Source organism: Ammodytes marinus, assembly GCF_949987685.1.
Source record: "Ammodytes marinus genome assembly, chromosome: 9".
Classification (NCBI taxonomy): domain Eukaryota; kingdom Metazoa; phylum Chordata; class Actinopteri; order Uranoscopiformes; family Ammodytidae; genus Ammodytes; species Ammodytes marinus.
In genome coordinates, this window is record NC_137213.1 from 32,003,820 (window position 1) to 32,025,673 (window position 21,854).

At 38.7% G+C, this 21,854-nt stretch overlaps 2 protein-coding genes across 2 annotated transcripts in view; both read left to right on the top strand.

Annotated features, from left to right (window-relative positions):
- The window catches only part of LOC307255547 (hatching enzyme 1.2-like), a 10,574-nt gene extending 657 nt beyond the window's left edge, over positions 1 to 9,917 (top strand). Inside the window, exons 2-8 of the mRNA XM_080034236.1 lie at positions 945 to 963; positions 1,058 to 1,096; positions 1,986 to 2,114; positions 2,375 to 2,492; positions 4,324 to 4,505; positions 6,619 to 6,700; positions 7,346 to 9,917. Coding sequence (XP_079890362.1) covers positions 945 to 963; positions 1,058 to 1,096; positions 1,986 to 2,114; positions 2,375 to 2,492; positions 4,324 to 4,505; positions 6,619 to 6,700; positions 7,346 to 7,478 — 702 coding nt within the window. The 3' untranslated portion in view covers positions 7,479 to 9,917. The remainder of the gene's footprint in view (positions 1 to 944; positions 964 to 1,057; positions 1,097 to 1,985; positions 2,115 to 2,374; positions 2,493 to 4,323; positions 4,506 to 6,618; positions 6,701 to 7,345) is intronic.
- A 4,321-nt stretch (positions 9,918 to 14,238) lies between these two features.
- Positions 14,239 to 20,643, top strand: LOC307255496 (immunoglobulin lambda-1 light chain-like; the record flags this gene model as incomplete). Its single annotated transcript, XM_080034181.1, has 7 exons — positions 14,239 to 14,255; positions 14,474 to 14,583; positions 15,068 to 15,394; positions 16,268 to 16,321; positions 19,345 to 19,650; positions 19,936 to 20,001; positions 20,495 to 20,643. 7 exons carry the CDS (start codon positions 14,239 to 14,241, stop codon positions 20,641 to 20,643), a joined length of 1,029 nt encoding a protein of 342 aa, XP_079890307.1.
- Positions 20,644 to 21,854: the final 1,211 nt, after the last annotated feature.

Genomic DNA, 21,854 nt, shown 5'->3' on the forward strand with positions numbered 1-21,854 from the left:
AATGTGCAACAAAAATTGAAATCGGTTCATCCTAGCCTGAGAAAAGGCAGAAAGAGTGTTTTTTTTAGAGAATTTTTTTGACTTTTTGGAATTCTTAGTTTGTAGAACTATGAATGAACCATATGAATGATATGATGTGTCATCTGAACAAGAGATTTCTCTATCTGTGACATCACAGAAAGAGAAATGTAGGGTTAGACAGTGAGACCATAAAACACTCTTTCTGCCTTTTCTCAGGCTAGGATGAACCGATTTCAATTTTTTTGCACATTTATACTACATAGGATCTCAGAATTCAATACACCTTCATATTCAAACCGGTGAAGTAGGCCTTTAAGTCCGGACACTGCAGGTTAACAGGACACTGCAGGTTAACAGGGTAAAATGTTTGACTCATAGACATCATCATGAAACTTTACCAGTTGATTACTGACATTAAAACTATTATTTTTTGTATAACAGTTTTTTTTTTCAGAAATGTTTGAATAAATATGCAAATTTGGAAATTTCTAACAAATTTTGTGTAAATTCGAATCTCTTTTAATACCAAACAAATCTAGATGTTGGATGAAACCAATTAAAGATTTTTTTTTTTTTTTTTTTTTTACAAAATACGAGCGTCCAAAGTTTTCACTGAACAGATTTTGGATATAGCCTTTTTTTTTATTTTCTTAATAAAAAAAGAAGAAAATGTCATGAATCAGAACAACATATGAACAAATCATTCAGTAATAACCTTCAGAATAGTGCTAAGAATGATTATGGAAAGTTTAGTTGATGAAAGTGCTTTAGAAGTTGAGATTTTTGGTTCAGAGTTTTGGAAAAACTAATGTTGAGATAATGTCTGTTAAAGATGGTTGTATGGTTGACAAACATCTCCAAATTTACAGCTTGTAATTTTTTATTTTTTATTGTTTTAACATGTTTGTGCCTCTGTGTTGCAGAGTGCACAGGACACTGACGGTGAGTTGAATTTTCCTCAAATATTTTCCTGTTTCTAGTCAAACGTAACGTGAATAAATCTTTTATTTACGATGTTTTGTCTTTTTGCTTCTAGACGTCGCTGAAGAGATCGCCAAAGCTAATGAAGGCACAAGTAAGAATCGATTTAAAATCAATAAATGTTTGAAGGCTAGACAGATAGACAGACAGATAGATAGACAGACAGACAGATAGATAGACAGACAGACACAGACAGACAGACAGACAGACAGACAGGCATGAAGGCTTCAGCACTATGAGACATGCTGAGAGATGGAGGGTACTTTTAAAACTGTATGAAATCATTTTTTGCACAATAGCATTCACATGACTAGTGTTGTATCAAACAGGTTTCTGTGAAATTCTTTCTGAACGTACAATCTGAAGAATTTTTTTGACTTTTTGGAATTCTTAGAACTATGAATGAACTGTATGAATGATATGATGTGTCATCTGAACAAGAGATTTCTCTTTCTGTGACATCACAGAATTTCAATTTCTTTTGCACATTTATACTACATAGGATCTCAGAGTTCAATACACCTTCATATTCCCACCGGTGAAATAGGCCTTTAAACGTTTTAGTTTTATCCTCAGAACTTAAAAAATCCTCAGACAGTTACCTTGACATGTTGAGTGTTCATGACTTTTCATTTTTCAGTGCATTAAATATGATGAATATTTTACCCTTGCACTATTTAGTTTTTAGAATGTATTTAATGTTTAATATTGTTTATCTTTATCTTATTCTACTTAATTTAAATGTTTTGTTCCTATTGCACCGTGTGTGTGTGTGTGTGTGTGTGTGTGTGTGTGTGTGTGTGTGTGTGTGTGTGTGTGTGTGTGTGTGTGTGTGTGTGTGTGTGTGTGTGTGTGTGTGTGTGATCCTATTGCACAGTGGGTTGGAGATAAACGCCATTTTGATTCTTATGTGTGTCCTGCATATATCAGAATTGACAATAAAGTTTGAGTTGACTTGAATACTGTGTGTATCTGTTGTTTAGAAGGACTGGTCGACGGTGACATCATCCCAAACATTCAGAGGAATGCTGACAGGTGCACAGCAAGAGGCTGCAAGTGGCCCAAGTCTGGTCGCTATGTCAGAGTTCCAATCGCACTCTCCCGCTCACTCAGTAAGAAATACTATCTCAAATTTCTGTAGAACGCTTTTTGTGAAAATCAATTTATGTCAAAATCAGTGAATACCTCCTCATGATCCACTACACAGTACGGACAGGTTAAAAATCCAGTGTTTATACACAGCATAGGCTTTGTAAACTGGAAACAAAAAATGTGAAAAAACAGTGACCTGTATATCGAGCGCTGTGTTTGTCTATTCATGCATCTCACCAATCATTTTTTTTTAAATAAATAAATATTTTTTTTTCTCCAGGCAGAACAGAGCGCAATAAAATCATCCGAGCATTGTTGAGGTTCCATAGCTCAACATGCATTCGCTTTGTGTGGCGCAGGAGGCAACGGGAGTTCCTCTACTTCTACCCTGGCCGTGGGTATGAACACGCACACACACACACTCACACACACACACACACACACACACACACACACACACACACACACACACACACACACACACGCACACTCACACACACACACACACACACACACACACGCACACACGCACACTCACACACACACACACACACACACACACACACACACACACACACACACACACACACACACACACACACACACACACACACACACACACACACAGAAATACTCTGGTACAAGTTAAAGTCCTACATTCAAAATTTGCCTGAGGTCGAGATACATGTTTATCTTATAGATATCAACATGTCACATTGCCAGTTGATTACTGACATTAAAGCTCCCATATTATACACTTTTCGGTTCTATTATACACCATGTTATATGGTCTTAGTGGTCCCTAATACGTTTTTCTTTAATTGTTTGCTGAAAAAAACTTTCAGATAATTTATTGTACTATGCTGATGTTCAGCTAATCTCACAATGGCCTATTTTTTAAAAAGAGCTGCAGCTCCCCTCGTAAATATACAATCTTTGAGCTCCCCCCGCCCCCTGTCTGGAAGCGAAGCCAGATACGCCTCGCCCTCTGTCTGTTTGTAAACAATGATGACGTATAGCCTGTTAGCTCAGTTAGGTTTAGCCTACCCATGAGAAGAACCAAGTCTAGTGCTAGTAACGCACTTTGAACAGTTTGACATGACCTATCCTTGTCTACATGAAAGACTATGTTCATACAGATGCACTGACAGCCACAAGCTAATGGAAACGGCATGTTCACAATACAAATGCTGCAAAAGATGGTGGCTACTGCGAAGCTAGCTCGGGAGCTACCGGCTAAAAATACCACTAAAATCAGTGAAAAAAATATCTTCAAAGTTGACTTCTACACTATTAACTTCCAATCCTTTGTCCTGTTAAAAACGAGGCATTTCCAGACTGGTGTGGGGGATAGAAATATGTTTTTATGAGCAAAAGCTGAATGCTTGTCCCAAAGCTAATAGCTATACACCAGTCAGGCAAAAATACCAACAAAAACATTTCTTTCAGTTTCACTGTTTGAAAAAACCCACAAGTAGCTTCCTATCCGTTGTGTTATTAAAAATGAGGCTGCTGTGGTTAAGATAAATGAGTGGATTATGCAACGTTCACCATGCTTTTCTGTACTACAGGCACCTTGTCGCTTAGCAACAAGCAAACAACATGGTGGTGAAGGAATATTTTTCCAGAGGATCTCGGGGCCGTGGACCAATAAGACATAGGGGTGTGAGCTGCACAGTGGAAGCTTCTGGCTTTCTAGTTTTTGACGTCAGAAACGGGGAGAATTCTGACTGGAGTATATTGGGGGGGAGGGGTGGGGGTTTCAGAAAGGGGGAGAGTGAGAAAAGGAGAGATTGTTATTTTTTTTGATATTTTGGCAGTCTCTAGGCACACGGTGGACCCATGGATATGTTAGAACACATTTAAAAAGTGCATTTAGCATAATATGGGACCTTTAAAACTATTATTATTTGTTTTAAAAGTTTTTCAGAAATGTTTGAATAAATATGAAAATGTAGCGATCTCTAACTAAAGCTTAAATGTGCATCTCATGTTAAACAAACATCTGGATGTTGGATGAAGCCAGAGTTACAATCTTCATTTACTTTGTACAATATTTTAGTGTCCAAAGTTTCTACAGAACAGATTTTGGATACAGACTTCTTTCATTTTAAAAATAAAAAATTACTTTGTACAGGTCCTAAACTATTTTTTCTTCTTCCGTATGTGTATGTGTCTACGTGTGCGCTCGCGTGTGTGTGTGTGTGCGTGTGTGTGTGTGTTTTTCAGCTGCTCGTCTTACATAGGCCGTCAGAGAGGTAGAGGACAGGCTATCTCTCTAAAGAGAAAAGGTTGTTTCAGCACGAGGACGATCCAACATGAAGTTCTTCACGCTCTTGGATTCCACCACGAACAGAGACGCTCCGACAGAGACCGCTACGTCTCCATCCTCACCAACAACATACAGCCAGGTACACAGACAGACAGAGAGACAGACACACACACACACACACACACACACACACACACACACACACACACACTAATGATTAATGCCGGTATTCCCTTCACCAGATTTAAACACCCCTAAATTAATATCAGGACGTTTGCATGTAAATATAGCCTGCCAAGTTCATTTGTTCCTTGTTTAAACCTGTTCCACTATAAAGTTTATGTGTTCATCGACCCCTGCTCTTTTATATGGCAAACAAAGACCAAAAGCTGATTTACACAATTCCCAAAAGGTTTTACTTTTCACCAAAAACCTTCACACCATATATTACCTTAAAGGCTCTGGTTTTAAAGCATGTTACCCTTTGACCCCTGCCTATCTCCAGATCTCCCCCTGTGTTGATCCCCTAACGACCCTTACAATTGTCTCTTCTAATTTTATCCTAGGTTAAGTCCAGATTTCAGATCTTTATCCTTGATAAGTTTTTAGAAAGGAGGAGATTAGATAATAGGTTTTTAATTATTCTGGTGGATGAATACCTCACATTTACCCCTAGCTTCAAAAGACTACCGTTAAGTCCTCACTAAGTTCATACACCTGGATGAGCTTAGGCCAATAGATAAATGCAATTCCCTCCTAATTCAAGGAGTGTGTTTATGGGATGTGTATTCTTTGTTATCAGTAGTGTAGCCGTAGTGTAGGTTTGAATTGCTTACCTCAGAGGCGCCGCGATCTCTTTAAAGAAAAACCCTAATTAGGTCCTTGTTCCCAACACTAAACTAAAAATTCAGGCCAAAGAGTTATAGCGTTTTCAAGAAATTTTATTTAACCAATACAAAAAGATTATACTTTCACAATATAAAAAGAAAAGATAAAATAAAATGAAAGGAAGGAAAATAAGTACCTACACTCCCATTAATGTGGTTAATATATGTAGAGAAGTATAAGACTTAACTTATGTGTTGTATGTCTTTTGTTCACATTGAATTTAGTTCATGAGTTCTCCCATTTTCAATCCACAAGAGATCAGGAGTATTCTCATCTTCAGGTTTTTTAAAGCTCTACTGTCTACACAACTTCAATAGTTCTGGGTGTTGGCCGAGTCTTTCAATCTTGTCATATATATTTGAATATCTTCAAATGCTATGACAAGCTTGATTTTGCGACACAACAATCAGGAAAAGTTGGTTCAACAGTTTTTCAACCTCAACTCCATGCTATTCTACAACCTGGTTCATCAATTAGTTCCCATCAATAACCCAAATGGTCCCTTACCAAACTTCTCAGAATAGAAAAGGAAGAATTGGATCCGAGCCTCTTCCCCTTCTTGAAAAGAAAAAATAACTCCTCTCAATTTTTCTAAGTATTTTGCACTCAAAAAGATTCAGAGTGTTTCTTTCGAGTTTTTCTTCTAAGTCTTTCGTCCATGCTAAAAGAACAAAAAAGTGGAACAGTCAACTTCCCCAAAAACCCGCAGCAGCAGCTTCCCCAAAAAACTAAACTTCTTGCTCAAAACCCTGGCTTTATATAGTCTGAAGACAGAGAGAGTGGGTGTGTGTATTAGGAGGAGAGAGGGAGGGGGGAAGATGAGGGTGTGTGTGTGTCCAGCTCAAGGACCCACTGCCCCCCTTGTCTCTCTCACCCCTGACCTGTCCCAGGACAAGCCCAGGCATGCCTTTTCAGAGAGGCCTTAGGAATTCACAATTATGTATATATTTCAGGATAATAACTTGAATACAACACTTTTAGTGATTCTACCTTAATATTAAAGGTCACTTGTTACCTTGCCTGTCTTATTAAAAATATCATACTTTTCCCTACGAAAACAAGAAATATACATTTCACATTCTCCTAAGAACAAGATATGTACAATGAAAAGTTGCAATATTCTTGCCTATCTCAACAACACACACACACACACACAGACACACACATACACACACACACACACACACACACACACATACACACACACACACACACACACACACACACACATAGGGTTATTTTTCAACAATCATTTTCAAACTTTTTCAAATCTTCATACTCCTTCAGCAAATCCAATTTAGCGTCAGCTTTTCAGATCCAATACACAGACTGTAACCTAGGACTAAATCTTTCCTCCTCTGTAGGAGCGCGTAGGCAGTTCCTGAGGACCAGTACCAACAACTTGGGAGTTCCCTACGACCTCAACTCCATCATGCACTACGGAAAGTGAGTGAACTGTTGATCTATAAATCATCTATTGAAAATGTATTATTGCTTAAGCCGAGACACTGCAGGGGAACAGGGCAACATTTTTAAACTTATAGATAAGATCATGAAACTGATGAAAACACTATTATCTTTTTTATAACAATTTTTTTCAGAAATCGTTTAATAAATATGCAAATTTGGCAATATCTTACTAATTATGATTAAATGTTCATCTCCTTAAAACCAAACATCTACATGTTGGATAAAACCAGAGTTAAAATCTTTATTTCATTTTCAAAACACATTAGTGTCCTAAGTGTTTACCGAACAGATTTTGGATACAGGCTCTTTTCATTTTATAAACCAGAAAATACTATGTACAGGCCTTAAAAATGCATTTTTAGCATGTTTTTATGAATGAAATGTCTCATAAATCAGACCATGTACAACATATGGACAAATCCTTCTGTAATAACCTTCAAAATAGTGCAAAGAATTATTATGGAAAGTTTAGTTGATGTACGGAGTTGAGATTTTTGGTTAAGAGAAAAACTAATATTGAGATAATGTCCTTTAAAGATGGTTGTATTGGAGAAATATACAGATGCAAACAGACAAGGTTTAGGTCTGTAAACATGTGTTTTTCTGTGTGTCCTCCTCCAGCTTTGCCTTCTCCAGAAATGGGCAGCAAACCATCGTCGCTAAGAGTAACCCGAGACTGAGTCTGGGAACAGCGACCAGTATGACCAGAAATGACATCGCCCTCGTCAACCGGCTCTACCAATGCCGCGTGTGAAACCTAAACATCCTGTTGTTAAGGTGTCTACGAGGAACTTTCAGTTTGTGTAATTTCTAGCGTCCCCCTATAGACAAAAAACGGTAGTGTCAAAGGCATAGCGAAAAACGATATAAAAATAGCATTCTTTGCACTGATGTTCTCGTTTACTGTTACATGTAATGTATGATCATCAGAGGAACAATTTGACTTTCTCAAAATTATTTTAAAGTTCCTCGTAGCTACTTTAACATGTGGAAGAACACGGCAGACACATCCCACTAATGAAAGATGTATCCCCATTAGTCTGACCTCAGCAGACTTATAAATCAGACGGTTAACAACATATGAACAAATCCTGCTGTAATAACCTTCAGAATAGTGCAAGGAATGATGATGGAAAGTTTAATTGATGTAAGTGCTTTAGAAGTTGAGATTTGTGGTTTAGAAAAAGTCTAATGAGGTCAGACGTATGGGGATCACTGCCTTTATCTTTGTTCTTTAAACCATTTTGAATCAAATGTAATCATTTGATTTGAATCATGTACTCTTTTCTTTATTGATGATTATCTTCTGGTTTTACTGAGTGGAATCACAGAGATTTTAATTGATTTAATGTTTGTAAACGATGCGGAAATTAACATAATGGAACAATTAGACACAGAGGCCCTCATTTATCAATCTTGCGTAGACCAGAAAAATGGGTGTACGTACATTTCCACGCAAATCTCGGCATTTATCAATATGGACGTGAGCGTAGGGTACGCTCAAATCCCACGCCAGCTCTCAGCTCGTGTACGCAAATTTGAAAACAGCTTGGACTCGCAGTGCAGGCTGTGCCGGGTAGCCGATGACTTTGTTGGACAATTATTAGAAGAGAATACAAATGCAGTGCAAATAAGACCGAAATAAAGATATTAATCACTTAAAAATGAGCAGCTTATGGTGTGCAACTGAGTAGGAGAGCTGATTCAATAGTGCGCACACGTAAGGGCAGTTGTCTCCGTTTTGGAGCAGCTGGGGGGACACTGAGGCACGGGGGCTGCATTCATTCAAAATGTTAGCCTAAGTATTAAATATGTAGTAGGCCTACACTGCTCTTTATGATACAAAAAAATACACGGCACAACATTCAGCTTAACATTTTATTTATTTGACGCACTTTGTAGATGTTAGTTCCTCTTTTAATGTGTCATTGATGCTAAAGCGAGCGATTTATTTCCACCTTAACCGGCACGTTGTTCCTATCTGCTGGTGGAGCAGGACGGTGGGCGCTCTCACAGCTGATCGCTGCCGGGTCGGCTTGTGCAGCTGACGGCCGGGCTGACCACTCGTGCCAAGCGCATGCTGTCATACAGTAAAACGCTAAATGTGTTATTTTTAGTTTTTAAAACCCTTTTGAGTAGTGCTATCTAAAAGGGCCAATACATTCTAATCATTCAAATCTCTGCAGACCTGTATTTATTTTATGGGGACCATTATCGGACAGTTGGTGCGTCTTTTTCTCCTCCACCACTTATATTATGCCCGCAGCCCCGCACCCCCAGTTGGTTGCATTTCAGAACAGCAACACGCTTTTTTTAGTGGCGATTTTGAGTCAACACCAACGCTGTTGACCGCAGCAGTTATTTCCTTCCTAACTGCTGCCTTCTGTCGTTCTTTGATGCTGCTTGTAGGCTAATGCTCCGAAATGAAACTCTTTTTTTCTACTTTCGCTGTTATTCTGTCAATTTCTACTTCAGGGAAGTGCCGTATTGCGCATATCCATGTCGCAAAACCTCTGGGCGAGGCCTCTAAACTGAGAAAATATAGGGGCGTGGTACGATTGTTTTCAGCCGCTGCATTTATCAATAATGGCGTGGCGTACGCCGAGATTGGCGAGATACGACTGTTTGATAAATCCCACGCGATACCTGGCGTAGGGAGGTATTTGCGCCAGAATCTGCACCAGTTTCCACGCAAGTTTGATAAATGAGGGCCAGAGAGAGTAGTTTTTCATAACCTGATTGGAGGAAGAAACATCTTCAACAACAAAAACCTTGTATTAATACACAGCCTAGGCTCTGTAAACTGGTATAGGCCTATAAACGAGACAGCTGTTTTTCATATTGTGATTGGACGAAGAAACATTTAGATTTTAGATTTTTACAAAAAATTGATTTTGACAACTGGCATGCTCCAGAATCGCTTGGCACTTTACGTAAAGTACAAGTGCCTCTTAATTGTTACAAAATGAATTGTGCAAATCTGATCTAGTCCAATAACATTACCAACAACCTAAAAAATTACATCAATTCTAAATTATTAATAATACCTTATATGATTATCGGGAGAACTTGGGCCAAACTGTGTTTCATTATTTCGTTGATGCAATATATTTATCCGCTAATGATTTTTAATGAATGACTTTGTATTAATCTTTACAATCAACTGAGACGTTTGTTCAATAAAATCAAGCAAATTAAAGCCGTGATGTTTTTGATTTCCAGTTTTGGACCTTTGACTTTCCAAATCTATTCAGTTCATCTTTCAGTCAGATTCAACATACATGCAAAGTTTGAAGAAAATCCCTCTTAGCATTCATGAGATATTGCATTACAAGAATGGCCCGGACGGATGGACGGACAGATGAAATATATTACATCTTATGATTTGATTATTTATTATTGACCGTTAGCTTGTAGCGGGTGTGACACAGGTAAATAATGTTGGGTGCCGGTCAAAAGTCTGACAAAGTCTGACAAATAATAAGGAAAATAGAACAAAACATGTTAGGTCAACCATACAAACATTAAGCCGACCAGCACAAGCACAGCAATGCAAAATGGATGAGGCAAACCACAACTCAATTCAGCCAAATGTATATTCCAAAAAGAGGAGAGCAATATGGACAGTGTGTGTGTGTGTGTGTGTGTGTGTGTGTGTGTGTGTGTGTGTGTGTTTGTGTGTGTGTGTGTGTGTGTGTGTGTGTGTGTATGTTTGTGTGTGTGTAAATAAGAGTGCTCGACAGGTCAATCCATTCAGTTCAAGAGTCCATTCCGGTGTTTCCCCACAAGTACATTTCAGTTCAATCCAGTTACAAAGTGAATACAAAACGCAAATCAAGAAGTCCACTCCGGGTTTTACCACAGATTGCACACAAAGCAACCAACACAGTAAAACCAAACAAATTAACATTTTCCCTGCTTGCTGTTCAACACTTCAGCACACAGTGAAATGTACAATATGAACAGGGCACTCACAGTACCGTAAAACAGTCAGTGGGTCAGTTATCTGCCCAGGCATCTGTGTGGGCGGGCCTGCACAATGCGCTCTCGGCTGGTGAATGAGTGGCTAACTTCTTTCTTCACATTCATCAGTCCTGCTTGCTGCCGGGCTGATCCTGTCCTGCCCTGATTGGCTGAATGAAGGTTCCCAACCCAAGCTGCACCTTGTTGGCAGTTAACACATTTGAATCCATTTCTTTCTTGTAGACTCTCTTATGTTGCTATTATGGGTAGAATGCACCATTGGCCATTAACCTTTATTTATACAGGTAAATCCCATTGAGACCGGAGACTCTTTTACAAGGGAGACCTGTTCCCATTTACACGTTACCATTCACACACACATTCATACAGCGATAGTAGGCTAACTATTGACATTCACATGAGGCAAGGTGGGTGAAGTGTCTTGCCCAAGGACACAACAACCGTGACACAAATGGCAGGGCGGGGATCGAACCGCCAATTCATTCATTCATTATTTGACATGTGCTTGTTGTAAAGATACATTTCAGAAGTCATTGGACCCCAGCATGGCATTGTCTTAAAGCAGGAAGTGAAGCCATGGGTTATGGAGAATAATCCCAGAAATGGAGTCTAGTCTCCTCCGGTGGATGTTTAGATCTCATAGTTTGCTGTTGAGGCAATAGACAACAGGAGAAATTGTCAACGACAAAATGATTGGCTGTTGAAGTCATGGTGAATATGGTTATATTAAGCTGATAGATTGAATCACCTATCTAAAGGTTTAACAATATTATAAACTTTCTACAAGGTGTCTACAGTGCTTGTCTTTTTCTGACTGTCTGTCGTTTTTTTTGTCTGTCTGTCTGGCTCGCTGGCTGGCTGGTATGAAGGTTTGGTTGTTTGAGGCTAATTAGCCATCATTGTCATTGTATTCTCTTCTATATTCTTAAAATGTCACTTATCAGAACAATAGATAGAGTGATACTATTGGGAGAAACTCACCTCTAAACTTTGAACTGTATCTGCAATACTGACCTTTAATGCGGAGCCATATTTCTTTCCGTGCCAGCATGTTTTCACCCTTGCGGACGGTGCAGATGTAGATCCCTCTGTGCCTGTAGCCATAGTAATAAATGGTCAAACTGAGGTCCTTCGATCGCAGTGGGTCGCTGTTCATCTGTGTTCGTCCATGGTAATATTCACGTTGCTTTTCAGGCTTGTCCTCTCCGTTCTCATATACGTGGACCGTCGTGGCTTTGGGATCAAAACGCCTCCACGTCACTGTTGCGTCTCTAGGCAACTGAGCTTCAGTCCTGAAGGGCAGTGTGAAAGATTCCTCCTTTTCTCCGACCTTCACTTTCTCCTGGACGCCTGAGAACAACAAACCACAACACCAAGTTGTGCTACATCACTGTAAAAGGTATTCTGATTGTAGCATCAGCAGTGGCCTTCACTGACATTGTATCAACAGTACTGACCTTTAATGTGGACCAGCACTTCTTTCCAGACCAGGACGCTTCCATCCTTGCGGACGGTGCAGATGTAGGACGAGCTGTGAGACGAGGGCCACGTGGTTTCTAACGGGTCCTCAGATCTCCCATCAGCCCCTGGGGCGGACAGATAAGACTGCTGCTGCTGCTGGTGGTGATTGACAGCTCAGAGGAAGCTGTTCTGTGGTTTTCTGTTTGTTCTTCTCTAAAATGACTAAATGCATTTCAAAGACAGCAGCAGTGTGGCACTTCTGTAAACTTACTGAAACTTGGCTGGGCCATCACTCTCATGTATTCATCAAACTTTTCTCTGCGCTGTCTGAGCTGATAGATAGGTTGTGTTGCCACGGTGATGTGGAGTCTTAAACTGTTCTAGCTTTGCAGAGCACTTCTTTCTGTTCAGCTAAATATCCCCATAGAACTGCACCGCGTTTATTATCGCCACCAGTTAAATGTCGGTTTGCTTCTGCTCGTTTAACTCTCCCGCGTACATGCCGTAGTCGCGCGCTGTGCGGTGGAGACACATGTGCACATTTATTTACTGTGCAGCAATTTTTTTTTTTAAATTTTTTTGGGTCGGTTAGTAGTAGTCAAGGCGGGGGCCAGTAAATATTCCTTCACGGGCCGGATCCGGCCCGGGGGCCGCCAATTTTTTAATTTTTTTTTTTCATTTAACTTTTATTTATCCTCGAGAGACCAATTGAGGGGTTTACAATGACGTCGAGCTCAAACAAATTCAAAGGAAAAACAACAATACATAAACAATATTCAATGCAAATACATCAAATACACAACAACAGGTGAAGAGAAAAACAATTGAAACATTTACATAGTCGTGAAGAGTGGCAGCAATTAAAATGAAATGGGTGAAAGTACAATATAGCCTAATTAAAACAGTTACAGGTAGAGTTTGGCAGATTTAAGATAGTTTGTTTAAATTGGTTAAAGGATATGAAGTTATTTAGTTTAATTTGTTGCTGTAACCCTAACCCAATTGAATAGCCCTGGACTATGCTATAGCCTAAAAAATAAGAGGCAATCTGATCTAAAAATAAAGACCAAAACAAAATACAGTGGCTTAACACAATAGCATTGATTGTAGTGGGAACAGTTGTAGTAGTGAAAGTAGCAGTTCAGTCTCAAGCAGAGTGTTGTTACAGACACCAGAGGGCAGCATCGTAAAGGTTTTATTCTTCACAGCAGCACAGAACAGATTCAAGGACTGTCATAGAAAGTCTCATAGAAACTGGAGAATGAGGTCATTACTACATGTTTGAAGTGAGGGCTTATATGTAGAAAAAGGAAATAAATAGAAATATGTTGTAATATAAAACGTTTTGTAGTCATGTTTGATATAACATAATATGTAGCAGAGTTACATTTGGTTTCTCTGTCAGGATGTCGTTTTGTCTTGAAAACAGCTATGAAAAGAAACAAAACAAATCGAGTGACTTCTATATTTAATTTGATTTAAATCAGTGAATTGTCAAATACTTTATTTAATACCCGTTTTAATGAACACATATTTACCTTCTTATATTTTAGGTGAAATTATTATTTATTTATTTTATTATGTTATTATTATTATTACATTATTTGTTATGTTATAATAATAATTCACTGTTTCCAAATTAGAAGCTGTGAAATTAAAATTGATATTAGAATATTTTAAACAAAAGCAACTCTATATACTCTATAGGCTTTATATGTGTTTACTTACTGCAAATGTACCAAAATAATTAGATTGGACCCAAACAATGTAGGTAAAAACATATTGGCTTTTTTTTTGGCATTTTTTTAAAGCTTTATTGACAGTGCAGAGAGACAGAGGTGAAATGGGGCAGAGAGGGGAGTGACATGCAGAGAACGACCGCGGGTGGGAATCGAACCCCGGTCTGCTGCTGGGCCCGGCCCGGGAGGGGGACGCCTTACCAACTGAGCTAAAGGCGCCCCCACATATTGGCTTTTTAACATCATTGTATTTGATACTACTCTCTGAGTGTACTCATTTCATTTTCTTGTTGTTGGTTTTTACTTTGCCTGCGTGAGTAATGGTTTACAATGCACTGGAAGCAGAAGTAGGGTTATTAGTATTTTATTTTGAGTTCTATTGTAGTTTACAGTGTGAATAAATATATTTCAGCACAAACAGACTGAAGACACATTATACCTTTCAAAGGTTTTATTGACAAAATGTTCCTTTTAAAAAAATGCAAAGAGATATTAGTGTCAATAAAAACTAATGCTCTCTTTGGTCTCTAGAGTGACTGTGTACTGTTGCTCATTTAAACCTCAGACTCAACGGAAACCACTCAACGGCTTCCTCTGAGCTGTCAATCACCACCAGCAGCAGCAGCAGCAGTCTTATCTGTCCGCCCCAGGGGCTGATGGGAGATCTGAGGACCCGTTAGAAACCACGTGGCCCTCGTCTCGTCTCACAGCTCGTCCTGGTTTGGCCTCGGCTGCGTCAGAGCGCCACTTCTCCCCAGGTTCACCAGAGGAAACTCCACTGCACAAAATGCTTTTCCTCCAAGCTGCTGCTCTGTGCTGTCTGTGTTCAGGTGAGGGTTTCCAGCCAATCAGGAGCCAGCACACTCAACCTTTAACAAAACACTGTCACACTGACCTCCATCTATCTGTCCCACTGTTTCATTCATACTTATTTACTTCTTATTCTCATATTGTTTGATTTGTATTGTTGGCTTCACCTTGTGGCATAAAGCACATATTCTTTACACTTATATATCTTCTAAGTGTGGTTTTATTTAGCACATATTCCTTAGTTTTTTCTACGTGTGTTTTTTATTCTAAATTGGACCAAACTGTAACAAACTGAATTTACAGCCGAGATCAATAAAGTATTTCTGATTCTGATTCTGTTTCTCTACAGCGCTGGTTACCATGGCAGCAGAACTGATTCAGGACGACTTCACAGTGACCAGGAGAGTTGGTGAAACAGTCTCCATCAGCTGTAGAGGCTTGGACCTGTGTTATATTGATTATGTGCGCTGGTTCCAGAAGAAAGACACAGAAACATTCAGAGGGATTCTGGGTATTAACAGGAATAATGGTGAAGTTGATTCAAACTACAATCATCCTCAGAAAGATGATTTCTCAGCTGTGGGGAACCGGAGCCGCGTTGAGTTAAAGATCCAGAAAGCTAAACTCCTCCATTCAGCCTCCTACTACTGCGCCTGTCTGAAGCCTGTTCCCCACAGTGAGAAATGATCCCTGCAGCCTGTACAAAAACCAACAGACGTCAAACAGTGTTAGTGACAGGAAGAGAGCAGTGAACCACAGACCAGGTTCACAGGTTTCACCTCACAGTCACAAACACTCTGAGCTGAGGGATTTAGTTCAGCTTCTATTTATTGATATTTTGAACATATTTTCCAGCAGGTTTGTAGTTGTTTGACACAGTGAAGACAAAGGAGGAAATACAAGCACAAATGAGGCTAAAATAATAATCATAATTCATTTTTCATAATTCAAAAAATGTTGTGTATCATAATGGTCTTGATGAATACAGTATATAGTCTGTTTTGTTCTGCTGCTTGAAAACAGTCTGTTTCTGCTCTGAAGGAAAAGACTTCTAGAAGCACTTTTTGTTTTCACCACATCATTTCACTTAAATATATTTAAGACTAATGTTGGACACATGTCAGCTCAGGACTTTATCCAACAGCAGGTTATTAAGACGCTGAGTTTGTTCCCAGAACTCCGTACATCATGGGCCATTATAGCTGTCAATCAGGAGTAATTAAGGGTGCTGTTTGCATATGTATGAATTAATATAGGGAATCCAAACTACAGTTGAAGTAAACAAGTTGGGTTAGAGAACCTAGGGCCCTGCTCTCTATATTATTGGGGTAAAGGGGCTACATTATGCTTTAAACAGAACAAAGGATATTTCAGCCTCTAATTCTCGATATACTTTCCAACAAACACTTGACAAAATAAACAGAATAAACATGAGATAAACATCATGCAGCTGTAACATGATCCTGGCTCATAACTTGGACTGGTTCACCTCAGCTGACACATTCAGCAGCAGACAGGTTTTTGTATCAGTGTTTTTCACTGTGGGAAGGAAGAACACGCTTGTACTTCATCTTTGGCTCTGGAACTAAACTGTTTGTAACAGGTAAGAATAAACATTTATTTCATTCATTGTTTTATGAATAAGTGTTTTTATTCAGTTGCTGTTGCTTCAGACTTTACATGTTAGTTTTGTCATTATTATTGCAGCCATGGAACTGTTGAAAACGGTTGATAATTCCTAAAAAGATGTGTACATCTCATAGCACAACTTAAGTTATTATTTCTCATCAAACTGATTCTTAGAGAAAAAGTGACATTTGACCCAAATGACAGTATTTGCTCCTCTCATATATTCGGCACCATCTTGTTTTTTGGAGAAAAGAATGACGATATTAAACATAATTTTACATTTCACTAAAAGTATTTGGAAAGGAGCAAAACTTTAATGAGACAAATTATTACAATTATCTTTGAATGGTCAGCTTTATCTTTTGTCTATTTTATATGATGATACATGTGTCTACGAGATATATTTATACATGAAGTAAGATACTGAATAGGATTTAACAATGAACACAATCAATGCATTTAGATATTTCTATATTTGATACAGGATGATATATAATGGCAAACACACATGTAAACACATTTAATATAAATATAAATACAATTTCATGGATTATATTTTATTATATAACATGTATAATAAATACATGTATTGACTCGACATCATTGCAAATGAGGCTCACCCCTCAATTGATCTCTGGAGTATAAAAAAGGTTAAATGAAATTGAATGAAATGTATCTAGATGTACTGTATATGACTTCTGTCAAATGTGGAAAGTTTAATGAAAGATCTAAAATTGTTACAAAATTATTGATCAAATGATGTGTGTCAAAATTAACGAGTAAAGATTTAAGCAATTATTTTTACACACAGTATTAATCAAAATAGTTTTCTATGTAAAGGTAAATTATCATTTATATTTGATTAAATTGAATTAAAAATATCTTACATTTTTAATATATAACACACACATATACATTTCTAAATGTATCATTGTAATTTCTGTATTTAAGTTCAAATTGTTAGAACAAAGTTGTGAAATAAGTTATGTATTGATTTGTGTTCATAGAGTAAAGTTTATGGTGGTAAGTTATATATAATTAAATAAGTAATATAACATGTCATGAATATTTAAATGATTAAAATGGCAAAAGCATTCTGTGTGAAGATAGAAAATGTAAACAATATTAATGGGTCACACTAAAAGGGTTTATAACATTGTTAATTATTCTGGTAACTGTTAATGCTTAGTTATTAATGGTTAGTCAATGATTGGTTAAGCATTAACTATGCTTAGTTAACTAATGCTTTGTTAAGCTTTTACTAAGCATTAAGTAACAGTTATTTAATGTACCCTTATTGTAAAGTTTTTAATGGACAACCAGAAGTAGAAGGCCAATCCAAGGCCCGTGGTACATCTGGGCTCCTCGAATGCAGCCTATTAAGACTGTGTGTTAATCTGCGGATGGTGGCTGTTGACGCTACATTAATGCACACCTTAATCCCCTATCTCACTGGGCTGCGACTGTTTGCGACAAGTTGGAGACTGCATTCTCGAGGGAGTCTCTAAACTGTCTCCAAACGTTCGCGGAGGTCTCAATTTCCTCGCATGAGTCGCAGAGCCGCGCAGTCCTGTCGCATGAATTTTGAACATGTTCAAAAAAAGTGTGCGACAAATCTAGTCTCAAAATAGTCTCATAGTGGTCGCATGTGTCTCAAACGCGTTGCAAACCCTTCTCAATTTAGTTTCCGCGAGTCAGAAAGTGCGAGCAATGTCAGACAACTTTGCGAGGGTTTGGCGATATATGAAACTAAATTGTGACTGATTTGAGACAAAAATGAGACTGACATTCCGTTCGTGCGACGCTCGCGAGACATAAATGCGACCTCCTGGCAAGTGTTGGCCAGGACATTCGCAAACGTGTTGTGAGGAACCAACTCAGTGAGACTGCAAGTGAAAATTGTCGCTAATTAGCATATTTTTACGCAATTTTGTGTCTCCAACTTGTCGCACACTGTCGCAGCCCAGTGAGATAGGGGCTTTACGCTGTCCTCAAGATTGACTTAGTGAAACTTGAATATATGACATTTAATTTTTCATTTAACTTTTATTTATACTGTAGAGAATACATCAAATACACAACAAGCTGATAAGGAGACAAAACAATTGAAACATTAAGACAGTGATGTAGAAAGGCTGCAATTAAAATTAAATGAGTGAAAGTACAATATATCCTGATTAAAACAGTTAGTGGTAGAGTTCGGCAGATTTAAGGTAATATGTTTACACATACAATACTGCGCACCTTACACTGTCCCCGATATTGACGTTGTGACATGGGGCATGTGAGACGGATTGATTGTAACCATCTTTTTTTTATTATTATTATTTCAACATCTGAATAATACGTTTTGACAGCATCCCTGATGAAGCCAGCAGCTCCCGAGTTAAGAAAGTCTGCTGTAATCATCATCATCATCATCAACCTTTATTTAAACAGGCAAAAATTGCTAAGAAACAATGTCTTATTTAAGCAATGGCCTGGTAGGAGGTGAATGACCTCCTGGGGGGAAAGGGGAGAGGGAGAGAACAAGACAACACTGAAATATAACCAGTAAAATCACACATAGACAACAATAACATATTCAACATAGCAACAGAAGCTGTAAGCTGCTGCTGACTGTGTGAATGTGTCTGTGATGTTTTAGATGAGCAGGTGGTGAAGCCCGTGGTGAGCATGTACCCAGCAGCATCCAGCCAGAGCTCCCTGCTGTGTCTGGCCTCAGACATTTATGAACATGAAATAATGTAAAAATGTATACCAGATTTAACATGAACTCCATAAGTAAATGATAACTGGACATATTCATTATGTTAACTAATGGTTAGTTAATGCTTATTATGATGATTTGTATATTTAAAGAAAACATTAACCATCGTTTTTTTCTTGATCTCTAACATTGTTTTTTGTATTTTTTTTATTATTTTAATTTCTTTTGTAAGCTGCTGCTGACTGTGTGAATGTGTCTTTGTGTTTGTTGCTGTGGTCCAACTTCAGATGAGCAGGTGGTGAAGCCCGTGGTGAGCGTGTACCCAGCAGCATCCAGCGCCCACCCTGGGGGCCAGAGCTCCCTGCTGTGTCTGGCCTCAGACATGTTTCCTCCTCTGGTCAAGTTCTCCTGGGAAAGACAGAAGGAGAATGGAGCTGTGGAGAAGGTGACCGCTGATCAGGGAGAGCAGCTGGAGCTCAGAGAGTCTGGACACACTGCCTCCATCTTAAGGATCAATCAAGAGAACAGCACGTATAAATATCTCTGCTCTGTGGAGCATGAGAGCGGCACAGTGAAGGCCCAAACAGAACAAGGTAATGAAGACTCAGGGACTGTGTTCAGCAGCAGCCGACATCTCTTCATTTGTGTCTTTATTTCTAGTAATTTTTTGGGTATTTTCAAGCTTTATTTAATAGTATCGAGAGACAGAGTTGAAATGGGGCAGAGAGGGGGATGTCATGCATAGAAAATGGCTGGATTCTAACCCGGGTCTGCTGTGAAGAGGACTGAGCCTCTATGTGGGAAGGGGGCTCTAACCACTACACCACTAAGCGACACCCCTGGAATGACATTTCTTTTTGAATCCTTTTCTGTTTCAGAGGTTCCAGCTGCAGCAGCCTCCTGTCCTCCAGAGAGAGACCTGCTAGCTCTGCACCGAGCTCAATGTAAGATCACCTTCTGCCTCTCTGCATGGACAGTTTTAGAGACATTTCACTACATTAGGGGCTTCTTGAAGCTCCAATGAATTTTATTTAGCGAATGCAAAGTCCTTTAGCCAAGCAGTTGCCTCTTGCTCCGCTGTATGAAGGGTGACGAGTCCTCCTTTAAGTTTTTGCTCCAATGAATCCAACTTCCCAATCATAATAAACTGTGTCTTTATAAATTTAGACTTTCCATTGGATCCTTCAGTAACTTTAATCTTCATTATTTTATTCGTAACCCGTAATTTCTTGGGTCCTGACTTGTTTTTAATCATTCAGTATGGTCCTTTTGAGCTTTAATTGTTCAATTGATAATAATCTGTTGAAACTGATGAATAACCTTTGTCTGTCTGTCTGTCTGCCTGCCTGCCTGCCTACCTGCCTGCCTGCCTGCCTGCCTGCCTGCCTGTCTGTCTGTCTGTCTGTCTGTCTGTCTGTCTGTCTGTCTGTCTGTCAGTGATCTTCCAGGCTGAGTGCAGGGTGAAGCTGCTGGTGCTGCTGTACACACTGCTGATAGTGAAGAGTCTGGTGTACTGCTACAGCCTCTATGTGATGATGATCTTCAGAAACATGGGACCGTCCACCAACGGCACACTGGCTGACTGACTGTTTTCTGCTTTTCTTTCCTCACCATCAAATCTCATCCATTCATCTCATTTGATCAGCTTTCTGAAAGGTTAATAATGACTTGTTGCGTTTGATTGTAAAATATATCTTTTTACCCAGGGGGCAAAGTGATTTTATGGACATGGAGCGTTGTAAAAGGTTGTTCACCAAAAATGACATCTAGGACCTTCCACGATCACAACCCGGGTGGACAACCTTGTCAACAAGCTGCTGGAAAGCTACAGCGGGCCGACATAGAGCAAATCAGAACCACTGTTTAAGTGAATGGGGGTGAATGGGGATGGGCTAATGGGGAATTTTTGAACTTATAGATATCATTTTGAAACTTTGCCAGTTAATTACTGACATTAAAACAATAACTTTTTGTATTACAGTATTTTCCAAAAAGTTTGAATAAATATGAAAAATCATCAATATCTTACTAATGCGTACATTTGCATATCTGCAAAGCCCCAAAATCTAGATGTTGGACAAAAGCAGAGTCAATTTGTTTTTAAATTTTGAAAACAAAACAAGTGTCCAACTGCCTGAAGCCTTTCCTAATCACAGTTCAAATTTGATCAATAACCCATAGAAAATAATTTTTTTACACAGTTACATTTCATGTGCCATGGACCAAAAGTGTCCTTTTGGAGTCTCCAGCTGGTATTTTAGGAAACGGCTAGACATTCCCTTGGAAAGAACTGTGTAAAAAATTCATTTTCTATGGGTTATTGATCAAATTTGAACTGTGATTAAGAAAACCTTCAGGCAGTTGGACACTTGTTTTGTTTTCAAAATTTAAAAACAAATTGACTCTGCTTTTGTCCAACATCTAGATTTTGGGGCTTTGCAGATATGCAAATTCATGCATCATTAGTAAGATATTGATGATTTTTCATATTTATTCAAACTTTTTGGAAAATACTGTAATACAAAAAGTTGTTGTTTTAATGTAAGTAATCAACTTGCAAAGTTTCATAATGATATCTATAAGTTTCAAAATTAGCCCACCCCCATTCGCTTAAACCAGGGGTGTCCAAACTACGGCCCGCGTTTTTTTTTCTCGCATTTCTTAGTTAACCCACTAGTGCAGGGGTGTCAAAACTGATTGATTGGCCCGTGGCACATTTTAAAAATATAATGTAATATGGCCCTTTTAATTTTTAAATAATTTAAATGCACTCATTATATTACAGAGAAATATGTCC